Source organism: Bos javanicus, chromosome 23 (assembly GCF_032452875.1).
Source record: "Bos javanicus breed banteng chromosome 23, ARS-OSU_banteng_1.0, whole genome shotgun sequence".
Classification (NCBI taxonomy): Eukaryota; Metazoa; Chordata; class Mammalia; order Artiodactyla; family Bovidae; genus Bos; species Bos javanicus.
The window spans coordinates 33,119,862-33,134,841 of NC_083890.1; the positions used below are offsets into that span (position 1 = coordinate 33,119,862).

General features: G+C 43.7%; 1 protein-coding gene across 3 annotated transcripts in view; it reads left to right on the forward strand.

Moving 5' to 3' along the window:
• The first annotated feature begins 1,287 nt into the window (after positions 1–1,287).
• RIPOR2 (RHO family interacting cell polarization regulator 2) overlaps positions 1,288–14,980 on the forward strand; it is a 212,917-nt gene continuing 199,224 nt past the window's right edge. For 2 of the 3 annotated variants that reach the window (XM_061398710.1, XM_061398708.1), the window contains exon 1: positions 1,288–1,426. In XM_061398710.1, the coding sequence (XP_061254694.1) occupies positions 1,351–1,426 (76 nt within the window). In that variant the 5' untranslated portion in view covers positions 1,288–1,350. The remainder of the gene's footprint in view (positions 1,427–14,980) is intronic. The other variant, XM_061398702.1, reaches the window with a different exon arrangement.

Consider the following 14,980-nt stretch of genomic DNA (forward strand, 5'->3'; position numbering starts at 1 on the left):
GACAGAGGGCAGAGTTTCTGATTCAGCAGGCTTGTGGAGCATCTTGGGCTAAATTTGGTAACTTGAATATCACTTTTTCCAGCCCTGACCTTCTAGCAAGACTATTCCTGAGGCTTTGATCAATAACTGCTCTCTGGAGCAATCTGACATCACACACTGAAGAGCTTGAACAGAGTAAGTGATCAATCATAGACAGCGCTTCCCCTGCCAGGCGCAGCACCCAGGGGTCACAAATTGAGGCTGTTATTATAGCCAATACAATGCATTTCGTTAGACTGTGTGTTTATTTGGTGTGGCTTGAGGATGGGCTGGTGGAGGTTTGGGGAGGCAGGCTCAAGCTGCCCCAGCCATGCCTCGGTGCCACCGGTTTCCCAGGCAGACCACACTGCAGGCTTAGGAGAGGAACACACAGTCTCTGCCACCAAGAAGCTGATGTGCTGTTTGGACATGCACCTTAAGACAAACCAGCAAACAAACAAAAGTCCTAACACATGCCCTTCCAGGCATGATGAGCGGAGAGGCACAGCTGTGTAGGGGCTAGCCCCATCAATGTGGGTGCAGGAACACCTCCCGGGAAAATGAGATTTTGAAGCATGAATGGGTGGGTGAGGAGGGAGTGTGGTCTCAGGTGGAGACAAAAGTGTGTGCAATGGGATGGATGAGAAAGTTCAAATGAGCATTTTGAGGATAGTGAATGTAGCAGGTCAGGGAGTATAAAGGATTCATGTGGGCACAGTGAAGTCCTGATGTTGGTTACCACTGAACCTTCATTTAGTCAACAAGTATTTATTGTTCGCAAACTGTGCCAGGCACCAGACTAGGCACTACAGACCCAGAAGCAAATAGATCATGTGCCCTAAAAGGAGAGCACCACTGCCTGATTGGGGCTCCAGTCACCCTGCCCCGTGTCCTGGCAGCCAAGCTCAGATCTTCAATCCCGCCTGCAGAGAGGGATCCCCATTTCAGGCCATTCTTCCTGCAGATAGATACACCTGCCCTCCCCCGGCCTCTGACGTGGGGCAGACACAGGAGCCCTGCGATCTCAGCACGAATAAATTACCAGCCCATCATCTTCATGCATAAAACATGGCACAGGAGGCCGGAGCCGGGCAGCCCAGCACAGCAGCTGCCTTCGGGCCAGTCCGGAGTTAAGGGAAGGTAAAAAAAAAAAAAAAAAAGGCAAGTTACAAGATAAAAGAAGTCAACGGAAGCCTCGGATATAAAAAAAAAGAAGAAGAGGGCTCAAAAAAAAAATTTTTTTTTTTGTACGTCTGGCCTTGACTTCCTGTATCACTGCGAGCACTTTTGTTCTCCAGCCATGAGGAGGTGTTAGACCCTCGCTTTGGAACCATGGTGTTACCATCACGACTGCACTGGATCAGAAACAGACCATGGAGGGACCGGATCCGGAGGCGGCAGCTCAACCGTGAGTGTCCGGATGCTGCCCGCTCCCCTCTCCTCCCTACCATCCCCCCCCACACCTTCCTCAACACAGGCATTTGGGCCCCTTCTGCTAATAGGCTCCAAGCATCCCCCTACACCTACTCCTTCGTGTCCTGTGCCTCCTCTCCCAATGGTCTTTTCTTAATTTTCACCCACTCCTCTCTGTTCCTGTGTCCTTCCAACAGCTCTGTCCTAATGAGAGGTAACTAAACATGCTTTTTAGTTACCTCTCATTTAGTAACAAGCAAGGGCCTCTTTTCTATATTTCTTCACCTTGATAGAAAGTGCAAATATTAATACCAATCAAGGGGTTGTGTGGGTCGGAATTTTTGTTTTTTACAGTAGGGGGAAAATGCAATGTCTGAATCAAACAGGCATCAGTGGTGTAATTAAAATGTACGAACTCAGGGATCAGCGAGACACATTTCCTTTAAGGACCCAATCATATGTTTCTTAAATGATCAAACTCATCCTAAGATCTTCTTTGAGTTAGAGGAACTCTAACCAAAAGCAAGCTTTAATTTAATTCATTGATTTGTTATTTATTAAACTATAGTTGACTTAAAGTATTGTGTTAGTTTCAGTGGTACAGCTTCAGATTCTTTTCCATCATAGGATATTACAAGATATTGAATGTAATTCCCTGTGCTATACAGTAGGTCCTTGTTGTTTATTTTATATATAGTGGTATGTATCTATTAATCACATACTCCTAATTTATCCCTCTCCTTCCCTTCTCCCCTTTCAGTTCAGTTCAGTTCAGTCACTCAGTTGTGTCCAACTCTTTGCGACCCCATGAATCGCCAGGGAGGCACGCCAGGCCTCCCTGTCCATCACCAACTCCTGGAGTTCACCCAAATTCATGTCCGTTGAGTCGGTGATGCCATCCAGCCATCTCATCCTCTGTCATCCCCTTCTCCTGCCCCCAATCCCTCCCAGCATCAGAGTCTTTTCCAATGAGTCAACTCTTCGCATGAGGTGGCCAAAGTATTGGAGTTTCAGCTTCAGCATCATTCCTTCCAAAGAACACCCAGGACTGATCCCCTTTAGAATGGACTGGTTGGATCTCCTTGCTGTCCAAGGGACTCTCAAGAGTCTTCTCCCCGCTAGTAATCCTAAATTTGTTTTCAGTATCTCTGAGTGTATTTCTTTTTTGTAAATAAGTTGATTTGTATTATTTTCTTAGATTGCCATATAAGTGATATCATATAATATTTGTCTTTGTCTGACTTACTTCACTTAGTGTGACAATCTCTTATGTCCATCCATGGACAATGTTTCATTCTTTTTTTATGACTGAATAAAATTATGTGTGTACCAGATCTTCTTTTCCATTCATATGTTGATGGGTATTTAGGTTGCTTCCATGTCTTGGCTGTTGTAAATAACGCTGCTATGAACATTGGGGTACATGTGTCTTTTCAAATTAAAGTTTTTGTCTTTCTGGATATATGCTCAAGAGTGGAATTGCTGGATCATATGGTAGCTCTATTTTAGTTTTTTCAAGAAGCGTCTGTACTGTTTTCTGTAGCGACTGTATCAGTTTACATTCCCACCAATAGTGTGGGAGGGTTCCCTTTTCTCCTCTCCAGCATTTAATGTTTGTAGACTTTTTGATGGTGCCCATTCTGACTGGTGTGAGGTAATCAAAAGGGAGAGTGTAGTATTGAAGTAATCCGAGAAAGAGAAAGCATTCTAAGGATGTATGTGTCAAAACCACTATCCATCAGTAAGTAACAAATTGGTATATGTCTGTTGCTGGAAAGGTGTATTTAACTCAGATGTCAGCAAATTCAAAAGGTTAGAGGGGCCTGGCTGCTAAGGTAGATGAATGAAAGGGCTATTGTCATGGTGATGAGGAATAGCTCATTCTCTTCTTATCTCTGCCGTGAGAAAAACAGTAGTGAAACCACGATGATAAATTGTAATTGCCACTTTGCCTCAGTTTGAGGAGGCAATAGGGCATGGTGGAGACTGTGGTACATGGGAAAGCACTCATCTAGGAGGGCACCCACCATTCAGTGCCGTCAGATTACTTGCATGAGGAATGGGGAGTCTGACAGGTTGTCAGATTTCCCATTTTTTTTTCAAGAAAAGCAAAAGAAAAGTACTATTTTCTAAGTAAAAGCTCTCAAGTATAAATATTGGAAGTTAATTCTGTAAATTGCAAATATAGCCAATAGTATGCTGTAATGCAAAATGTGACAGCTGTGGGCCACCAAGCCCTGGTTTAAGCGCTGGGTGTTGTTCTCATTAAAGGCCCATCACATAGTGTATTTAAGCCTAGTTATACATTGGCGATCCTTTCTTATGTGTTAAAAGCCCCTGGAAAAGACAGTTAAATTATGATGAATGAGTGGTTTAGGAACATAAAGACCACCTACTAGCTTAGGAGGGCAAGCTGGGCTGGTTGGATTCCAAATGGCACCTGGATACAAGGAATTGCACCTGCAAAATCTTTCTTTAATGTAACTGAAGAAGCTAGTTTTTTCAGAGTCTTACCTTATTCATGTGCTTCTTTTGGTTGCACCTACCTTGATTTTATTTATTTATTTAAATTTATTCCTTAATTGGGGGGAACACTTTATAGTTTTGTGTTGGTTTCTGCCATACAACAACGCAATTCAGCCATAATTATACATACATCACCTCCCTCCTCAGCCTCCCTCCCTCTCGCCATATCACCCTCCTAGGTCATCACAGAGCACGAAACAGGGCTCCCTATGTTATACAGCAACTTCTCACCAGCTATCTGCTTTACACACGGTCGTGTATATATGTCGATGCTACTTTCTCTATTCATCCCACTCTCTCCTTCCCCCACTATATCTGCATCTGCTTGATTTTAAATTCCAGTTTTTGTGGTTCTTTAGAATAGGACATCTTTGCTGTGGGATGTGCCACGGAAAAAGGATGGAGTGTGATCTGCCTTGTTACATACTGACCCAGGGGTCAGCCTTCCCTCTAAAAACAAGAACTTGGGAGAAGGGCCTGCTTCATTGTACTGATTACACTTAAATTATGAAACTAACATCTGGGTACTGTGATACGATGTCTGCATGGATTTAATATGAAACAATGATTTGTTAATAAATGTTTAATCCACGCTTGACATTCAGTAAGCCAGTTCTGACTTCTTTGGCCTATGTGTCTGAGGAAGGAGGGATTCTGACCTGCTGTATTAGGGTCAGAATGAATTAGAAATAGCAGCAGGATCCAGCTCATGGAACCCTTGAACATGTCTGAAGGCAGAGAATTAGAGGCCATGGAAAGGGAGAAAGAGTGGAGACAGTGAAGAAGGAAGGAACAATGGAGAAGCCTTCACTGCAAACACCAGCCTGCAAGGCTCATCCTAGACATTGTTTATCAGTTGCTAGGATCTGTGTGGGATAATATTTCAGTCCTCTTTTTCTGAGTCCTTTCTTACAAGTTAGCATCCCCTCTAACTTGGTGACCCTAGGAGACCCTAGCATTGTTGCCCCTTGGGGTTATTCTGTCATTGAGGAAAAAAAAAAAACAAAACAGAAAATAACTCTTTTTTCCTTAAATACAGCAAGCAACCTTGAATGGCAGTAAGAGGTACACATGGTACAGCTCACCCCTTTCATGCTCGTGCAGACATTGCTAATCAACCACAACTTTCTCTGTCTTTCTTTTTTTCCCAAGGAGGCTATGCCCAGTCTTAGAATCCTTTCCAATATAATGCTGCTATTTGTAATAAGTTAGACTTGCCACGACAGTTGAAATGTGAATTTGTTTTTTCTATTGCTTCACAACAAATTATCACAAGTTGATTGTCTGAAAACAACATACATTTATTATCTCACCATTTCCATGAGTCAGGAGATTGGTTATGAATCAGCTGGGTCTTTTCCTCGGGGTCTCCCAGCGCTGCAGTCAGGGTGTTAGCCAAGTTCACAGTCTCTTCTGAGACTCAAGGTCTTCCTCGAGTTCAGTGGTTGTTTGCAGAATTCAGTTCCCTGTCGTTTTAGGACTGAGGGATGAGCAAAGCCTCATCCATTGCTCCCTAAAGGCTACCCACTATTCCCTACCACAGGGCCCTCTCCACAACTTGGCAGTTCTGTTTCCTCAAGGCCAACTAGAGAGTGTCTGTTGCTGTCTGTAATCTTGCCATCAAAGGGATCGTCTGATTAGGCCAGGCCCACCCAGGGCAACTTCCTTTTTGTTTAGTTCAAAATCAACTCATCTGGGACCTTAATTGCATGTGTAAATTTTTAAATCTTTGCCATATACTGAAACCTAATCATGGAAGTAAAACCTAATCATATTCACAAGCCTTGCCTACACCCTACATAAGGAAATTATACAGAGAATGTACACCAGGGGCAGGAATCATGGGAACATACTAGAATTCTGCTTACTACAAAACCATTTGTCATCCTTGCAATAGAACTTTGATTTTGAGCTTCAGGAAAGCTTTGTTTTTCTTTTTTACTTCTTACCGTGAAAATTTTTCAGATGTTCAGGAAAGTAGAGAATATAATGAATCTCATATATCCATCATCTAATTTAACAGTTATTAATTTTGCCACATTTGCTTCATCTGTTTTCCTGCTAAAAGAGTTTAAAATAAATTACAAGCATTATGACATCTCAACTCTAAATATTTTAGTAAGAGCATCTCTAAAAACTAAGGGCCTTTTTCTATTTAACTGCATAATAAAATGAATGATGATTCCCTAATATGATTTAATACATAGTTTGCATTCACATCTCCCAGGTAGAATACAATTCTTAATGTGCTCCCCTAAAGCCTGTAACCCTTAGCAAAACTTCTGGCACCTAGCATACTTGAAAATGTTTGAATTCAATCAAATGTATATTTAAAGCAGTGACCTCCAAAGACCAGTCTTCCCCTAGTCCCTCTCACTTCTTCTTTTCACTGCCAGAGTCTGTAATGAGATATTTACATGATTTACAGTCTATAATTGTGTGGGGTGGAAAATAATGAAACCAACGTATGAGCTGTAAGAAGCCATCAATTAAATCAATTGTCTAAAGAAAATAATAAAAATAAAAGATGCCAGCAGAGAAAGCCCCAAATATGTGATGGTGGGCAGTTATCTTGAGGAGGTGCTTATCTGACATCCTGAAAACCTTATCACGCTGCCTACCTGAGCCCTCCCCAGGTACAAAGGGGTCCAGATAGAGCAAAGCGGGCGCCCGGCTTTCTGAATGATGGCAGTGTCCGCTCAGGGTCTGGCCGCGAGGGGTGGGCACAGATAAGAATGACCCTGACTTTCCTTGAGTCTGCTAAGGTTGAGGGATGGTGAAAGGAGAGAAAACCCGGAAAGTGTATAAACATTGGTAACAGGGAGGTCACATCCCTCTTCTACATCTTAGCTATTGTGGGCAAGTCCCTCTACTTCTTTGAATGTCCACTTCCTTAAGCCCAAAATGGTTGGTGTAATGACACCAACCTTGCAATGTTATTGGGGAAATTAAAAGATAAAATATGTCAAGCACCTACCACAGTGCTTGACACATGGCAGCAGCAGCTCTTTGGGGTCCGAGAGACTGGTAGGGGTGACATTTGGGACAGGGCGAAGGGGCTGCCATGGCCACCACCACACTCTGGTCTGGAGGGAAATGCCATGCTGGAGAAGGCAGCCCCCCTCTTCCCTAGCTCCTAACATCATACCACTTTACCCCCTCATCTGGCCAGCTTGCACCATGCGAGGCAGGAGGCAACTCAGTCCTGCCAGGGGAAAACCACTCTGGCTCCTGGGGGTGCAACTAACTCCTGATCTGGGAAGCCAGGGTGTTTTCCACCCACGGTGCATCCCCAGCAGTTTGCAGTACAAGTGAATGCATCCAGGTGGCACAGGCCAAGGGGAACTTACTGCTTTGCCCTGCATCTGGGGAGAGCATTGATGGAGACTACAGGCGACACCCTCTGCGGGCCCAGGGGAAACAATGGAGGCAGTTCTCTTGTCCCTGAAAGGACAACAGTGACACAGCTGATAGACGTCTGGGAGTCAGGAATGCTGCTGTCCCCAAGATACCACTGGTCACTTCCTTCCCAGTGTTAATGTGACGTGGCTGTCTCTGGTTGTCTGGTTTGGCCCTTTCCCTGACTCAGTGTGGTGGTTTTCTTGATCATCATGGGGCATGAAGGGGACCGGTAGGCAGCAGTCTGAGTTCCACAGACCTGTCTCTGGACAGTGGTTGGGAGTGCAGGTGTGACTTTGAAGGAGGGCTCTCCTAGATTGGCAGCTCTCCTACGCCTGGAGGTAAGAAGAACCCAGCCGGTTGTTCCTTATGCAGTGTGGCTTTGGAAGGCAGTCTGGTTCAAAGGAAAGTCTTGGAGTCTTCTAAATACCTGTGTCACTAGATGAAATGGAGGCCACGGTTGGTGCTGGGCAGACCCCAGAGGGGGCCAGTGGATGGAGCAGTATGCAGGGCACCTTTCCCGTGCAGGAAAGGTGCCTGCCTCCATGCAGGGCTGCCCACTTGGCAGATGACTAGTACTTGCCAAAGACCCAGCATCAGCTTACAGAGCAGTCTGGCTGACTATCGCCTTTCCTGGCTCACCTGTTATCTGGGGAGGGTCGGCAGACGTGCTGTCGGGCTGGAACGATTCTCACATTTCTCCCCAGGGCTCTCACCCTCAGGATTTTTCACCAGCTTGGGGAAGCCATATGGCTGCAGATTGAGCTTTTCAGCCTGGGTACAGACACCCAAACATCCTAGACCAGAGAAGAAGCCATATTGTTGCCTTTCCTGATTTGCTTTCCCTTGTTCTGACACCATTAGACTTGCTCCCAAATGTCAAATTCCTTGTGGTGCTGTTGCTGATACAAAGTGGTCTTCTCGATTCTTTTTTTTAAGATTGAAGTATAGTTGATTTACAAAATTGGGTTAGTTTCTGGTGTCCAGCAGAGTGATTCAGTTACAGATGTATGTGTGTGTGTGTACATATATATGTGTGTATGGATATGAGAGTTGGACTAAAAAGAAAGCTGAGCACTGAAGAATTGATGCTTTTGAACTGTGGTGTTGGAGAAGACTCTTAAGAGTCCCTTGCACTGAAAGGAGATCCAATCAGTCCATCCTAAAGGAAATCAGTCCTGAATACTCATTGGAAGGACTGATTCTGAAGCTGAAACTCCAATACTTTGGCTACCTGATGCAAAAAACTGACTCCTTGGATAAGACCCTGATGCTGGGAAAGATTGAAGGCAGGGAAAGAAGGGGACAACAGAGGATGAGATGGTTGGATGGCGTCACCAACTCGATGGAGATGAGTTTGAGCAAGCTCCAAGAATTGGTGATGGACAGGGAGGCCTGCTGTCCTCGACCCCCTGCAGTCCATGGGATCGCAAAGAGTTGGACATGACTGAGTGACTGAACTGAACTGAATGTGTGTGTGTATATATATATATACACGTGTAAATATATATATATATAGTTCATATTCTTTTCCATTATAGCTTATTATGAGATGTTGAATATAGTTCTCTGTGTTATACAGTAGGAACTTATTTTATACATAGTTTGTATCTGCTGATCTCAAACTCCTAGCTTATCCCCCTGTGCACCCCCTGCTTTTCCCCTTTAGTAACCATAAGTTTGTTTTCTGTCTGAGTCTGTTTCTGTTTTGTACATTCACTTGCATCATTTTTTTAGATTCCATATATAGTGATTTCATACAATATTTGTCTTCCTCCGTTTGACTTACTTCACTTAGTATGTTAATCTCAAGGTCCATCCATGTTGCTGCAAATGGCATTATTTAGTTCTTTCTTGTGGCTAATATCCCATTGTATATACGTACCGCATCTCCTTTATCCATTCATCTGTCAATATACATTTAGGTTTCTCCCATGTCTTGGCTATTGTAGATAGTGCTGCTATGAACATTGGGGTGCATGTATCTTTTGGAATTAGAGTTTCCTTTGGATACATGTCCAGGAGGGGGATCACTGAATCATATGGTAGCTCTGTTTTAAGTTTTTAAAGGAACCGTCATACTGTTTTCCATGGTGGTTCTGTCCTGTCTTACACCCCATGAGTTCCTTTCTTGATTTCTGTTTCCTTGAAAGCCATAAACATAAAGACTTGGGAGGAAGTGAGCAAGGGGTCACCTCAAGTATAAAAAAGCAAATAAAGAAGCCTTCAAGAACATTTCTGTAATCCACAGATCACGTATTATCCTAGGTTTCAGTCTGCGTGCGTGCTGCGTATTCAGTCGCTCAGTTGTGTCTGACTCTTTGCGACCCCATTGACTGTAGTTCCCAGCCAGGCTCCTCTGTCCATGGGATTTCCCAGGCAAGAATACTAGAGTGAGTTGCCATTTCCTCCTCCAGGGGATCTTCCCAATCCAGGGATTGAACCAAAGTCTCCTGTATTGGCAGGCAGATTCTTTACCACTGAGCCACAAAGGAAGCCCAGGTTTCAGTCTAGCCATCTCTTAAAGTTGCCCATGAACAGCCTCAGCCCAGACAGCAGGTAGGCCAGCTCCCTAGGGCCTGAGTTTCTCCCCAGTTCCACATCCTGTTTTCCAGCTGTTCTGCCAGTTACTGAGAATTTGGCTATATTTTGTCGTAGGGAGCCTAGTATTCATACTGGTGTAAGAATTGGTTATATCACTTCAAACATGACTTTACCTATTTTCTCATCATGCAGAATATTAGTTATTTCTATGGGAGTCTTACCCTCGTCCTTCCTGCCTGAACAACTGAGTCTGGAGTGCCACTGCCAAATGCCCCATTCCAGCTTATACTGTCAAGGAAAAAAAGGACTGGAAACCTGAGAACAGGAGATACTTTGAATAATTCAAGGGGGTTCTGTTGATTGAGAAAGTGCTCTCTTTGTATGTACATTGACCTGGACAGATATTTCAGCTGTCTCCAGCCAAGGATGGAAAAAGAGAGAGTGTGGAGGAAAAGAGGAAGGAGAGGAAGAAGAAACAAATTTGAATACAACTAACTAAAATTTAAAAAATGAAAACAGCAGTGGGATTAGAGGACTCAGAGCTTGGTGGCGGGTCTTAAAGCCTTTAATCCTCAGATTGGTTGGTGGTAGAGAGATCTAAAGAGCCCCAAAGTTAATCACTGGAATAACATCTTGGACTCCGGTTGGAAGCAGAAAATTACCAAAATTGCAGACTTTCTCCATAGGATTAAGCCAGTGTATTAGGATGGGGTAGGGGAGGTGGGGGAAGAGTCTTAGGGGATAGAAACCATCTTAGCCTAAACACAAACTAAACGTCTTTAGTTTGTTTTGATCTGACACAAAACTATTACGTCTTTGTTGTATAATAACCACACAATACAAAAAAAACATATGAGGGCTTCCCTGGTGGCTCAGTGGTAAAGAATCTGCCTGCCAGTGCAGGGGGCATGGATTTGATCCCTGGTCCAGGAAGATTCCACATACCGCGGGACATAACTACTGAAGCCCAAGTGCCTAGAGCTTGTGCTGTGCAACAAGAGAAACCACTGCACCGAGAAGCCCACGCGCTGCAACGAAGAGTAGCCCCCACTCACTGCAACGAGGGAAAGCCTGGGTGCAGCACCGAAGACCCAGCACAGCCATAATTAAGTAAATCTTTTAAAAAAAGGGAAAAAAAAACACATAAGAGAGCAGGGGAAAGTCATCTAGAATTCCCAGCCCCCTCATCGTACAGCACAGTGCTCCCATTTCTTTTTCTAAAATATGATCAATATGTTATTTTCATGGGCTCTGTTCTGCAACTTGCTTGTTTCATTTAACAACATAACTTGAGTACTTTTCTGACAGTCAATATCCATAAATAATCTTTAGACTGGATCGATACAGTCAAATTCAAATGGAGGCCTGCAGAGTTTGGGCATTTTGAATATATCTAATCTGATTCACTGAAATATACCTTAAAAATTATTATAATTATAAAAGTGGATTGAATTGGATGGGGACTGAACAGTCCACTTAATTTTCACATAACCTGGTAGTCTCTGACTTTCCAGCCATGCTGTGCTGCCCTGTCTGTACTCAGATAATAATGTGGTGTGTTTAAAAGATCAGGTTAATCAGGAGTGGGTTTGTGTATCTACTTTCAGAAAACTATCCCTACACACTCTATGAAGGGTAAATCTTTTCATCCCCCACCACACGAAGGGTGATTTGAACACAAGTCCAACCATTCCTTATCCCATCACAGGTTGGTACCTGGTTTGCAAGATACTAGGATGCCCTTGTGCTTACGGCTGGGTAGATTAGCATGGATCTTCATCATAGAATGTAATGGAAAGAGGCATCTTAAACCAGAGCCTCCCCCCAAAAAAGAGCTAGGTGAGATCAAGAAAAACAGAGTCTGGGATATTTGCTAACCATCCGAATTGCTGCTGCCCAGAGCTTTGTTCCCTGAAGTTTTTGTACGAATAGAGTCAAATTAATCCAATTCTTCAAGCAAGTGACAAAAAGCCATAAAGATATTACTTGCTTGTATTGTGTTAATAGGAGGATAGCAAATACATGCAAATGAGCCTGCAAATAATCTCAAGAGATTCCCCCCTGTGGACCAAGAGGAAGCTTTACTTCTGTCAGGATGGTTTCAAAGGGAGAGAAAAGATGCTTCTTTGAGCTGTCAGAAACTATGAAAGCAATTTTGTGGGCCTGAAAGCACCCTCTAAGTGGTGCAGATGATGAAGGAATGTGTTAGATATATTTTTAAATGATTTCCAAGATTTCATAAGCACAATTTTTACATACAGAAAGGTTGAAAGAATTATAGTGGGACTATCCAAATAACCACCACTTAGATTCTACCACTAATATTTTACTATACTTGCTTTATCTTATACCTATCCATATATCCATCCCTCTATCAATCCATGAATAAATCTTATTTTCAGTGCTTTCAGGGAATTTCCTGGCTGTCCAGTGGTTAGGTTTCCATGCTTTCACTGGTTCGGACCTGTGTTCAACCCGTGACTGGGGAACTAAGATTGCACAAGCCCTGTAGCACAGCCAAAAATTAAAAACAAAACAAAGCAAAAATGCTTTCAAAGTTAGTTATAGACATCCACACACTTCACTCTAAATACTTTTTTATATGTATATATATATATATACATATATATGTGTGTGTGTGTGTGTCATTTAATCTTTGTTAATGGTTCTTTTTAAAAAAATTAATCAACTTTTTTGAGGTTTAATTTACATCCATTTTTTAGTGTATAGTCTTGGGCTTCTTAAGTGACACTAGTGGTTAAGAACCCACCTGCTAATGCAGGTTAGATGTAAGAGATGCCAGTTTGATTCCTGGGTCAGGAAGATCCCCTATAGGAGGGCACAGCCACCCACTCCAGTATTCTTGCTTGGAGAATCCCATGGGCAGAGGAGCCTGGTGGGCTGCAGTCCATGAGATAGCACAGAATCAGACACGACTGAAGCAACTTAGCACGCACACATGTGTGAGTCTTGATAAACATCTATAGTTGTGTAACTACCACAACAATCAAGGTATGAAAAGTTCCACCACCTCAAACATTCCCTCATGCTCCTTTGTAGTCAACTCAAGTCTTCATCAACCAGTGGTCTGCTTTCTGTTCTTATAGTTTTATCTTTTTCAGAATGTTTTCTACATGGAATCTATAGCTGTAGCCTTCTGAGTCTGGCTTCTTTCGTTTAGCATAATACATTCAAGATTCATCCGTGCTGTTGCATGCACATTTGTGCATCTTCACTGCAGAGTGGGATCTATTATTGGGTGTATTTTTATAAGGTATAATCATGTGCAGGTGGTAAAATCCCTGATCCCCAAAAAGCCTGGGCAAACAGTGATTACCATAGTGGACAACCCCTCGGGTCTCCATGGTCCTCCTGGCTCTGTTCCCATCTCCAGAAGCTCTAGACAAATTAGGGACAAGGAACCTCTCTGGAGTCCTGATGTGCTTTGTCTGTGCCCTGGGAGTATTAGTGGGAACTACTCAGGGATACTTTATTTACCTTTTAAATTATCATCAGTAAATGATTCTGGTTCAGAAGGTATCAACCCTACCTTTTTTCCTGTGACACTGTATGTGATTGCAGAGACAACTCAGGGATTGTTTTTCCCAATATGAGACCTAAATCCAGGCTGACATAGAGGAGCAGAGGCAAGGTGGTGGGTGTGGGGCGGGGGGGCGGGGAGGGGGGGCGCGGAGAGAACCAGAACGAGAGAGAGGGAAGCCCGTTCTCTATGGAGGCCCTACTGGCCTTGACAAGCTCACACAGTTGCAGAGGAGCCAGGAGTCTTGCTGGGGCTGAAGAGCTCTGACTGGCCCATTCTTTCTCCCTCCATTTTCTTTCCCTAATGCAAGTTAAAATTCTGTGTTTCACATCTAAAATAATAACATCCCACACACAGAAGGAAAAGAGTGAAAGAACCCGTTGATTTCTTCAGGAAATCATGCAGTTTAGCTTTAGGCTTTTAGTCTGACTTTTAACTGAGCAGCCCACACATCGTTATCACTCTCTCAAAGGACTAGACATCAACTTCCTGCTATCTCCTCCACAGCTAAAATGAAGTTGCCTGGTTTTAAGATGAGCAGTATAATCTTCAGGGAGAGACTACATTTTTTTTTCACCCTTACCCCTAATGCGGTCTCCATTTCTGTATCATCTTAAGAAGGTGATGTGGAGGGCGGATGTGAGTGTCCCCACCAAGGGCATGGGATTTGTTTTCGGGTCTCGCCTCTCGTCATCTGGGACACATCAGTCAGACTACTCACCCTCTCTGTGCAGTCAATATTCTTTCTTTTTTCACCTAGCCAGAAGTTTGCACTTGGTTTTTTGTGCACCCCTTCTTACAACACCTCTTCCAGGGTAACTGCTTCCAGGATTCTCCTGCCTCAGGTTGTATTAGGAAATGATGGCCCCTCGGTCCCTAGACACAGCCCAAGTCTCACCTTTCCTCTTCCCACATCAAACCAAACTCTCTTCTCCCCGTCACTCCTCACTTACCAGCACTTCCTGGCACTGTGCCAGGCACTCTATGAGTCATTCTTTCATTTGATCCTCATCCCAGCCCTTTGAGGTGGGTCCTTGTATCCACTTAGCAGGTGAGGACTTTGAGGCTCAGAGAAGTTAAAGGACTACTGCGTGGCAGAACAGAGCCAAGATTCAAAGTCATTTCTGTACAAGTCCAAAGCGGTTTTCATGGCAAGAATCTTTACCTCCAGGACTCAATCCCAAATCAGCTCTCAATCTAGTCAATTTTCCAACTTCCTGCACTGTCTATTCAGAAAAATCCATCTTACCATGCTTCCCCACATCTCAAAATGTGGGCCCAGTTTTAATGCACACAGCTCTGGGAGTCTCCTGAAGGTGAATTGCAGGGCTCCTGATGTCTGATTGCAGTCAGAGAGGTATCTGTTGTCTACTGGGAACACTATCTTCCTGTGCTGTGCTAAATGTAGAGGTGATTGAGAAATATATGGAGGGGAAACGCCGACCAAATGTTAAAATCTATGAAATATCTACCCTGAGTCCCTGGATTCTTTTCTAGGCCAGACAGGGGTGGTGAGGACCACTTAGAAAGAAACCTGAA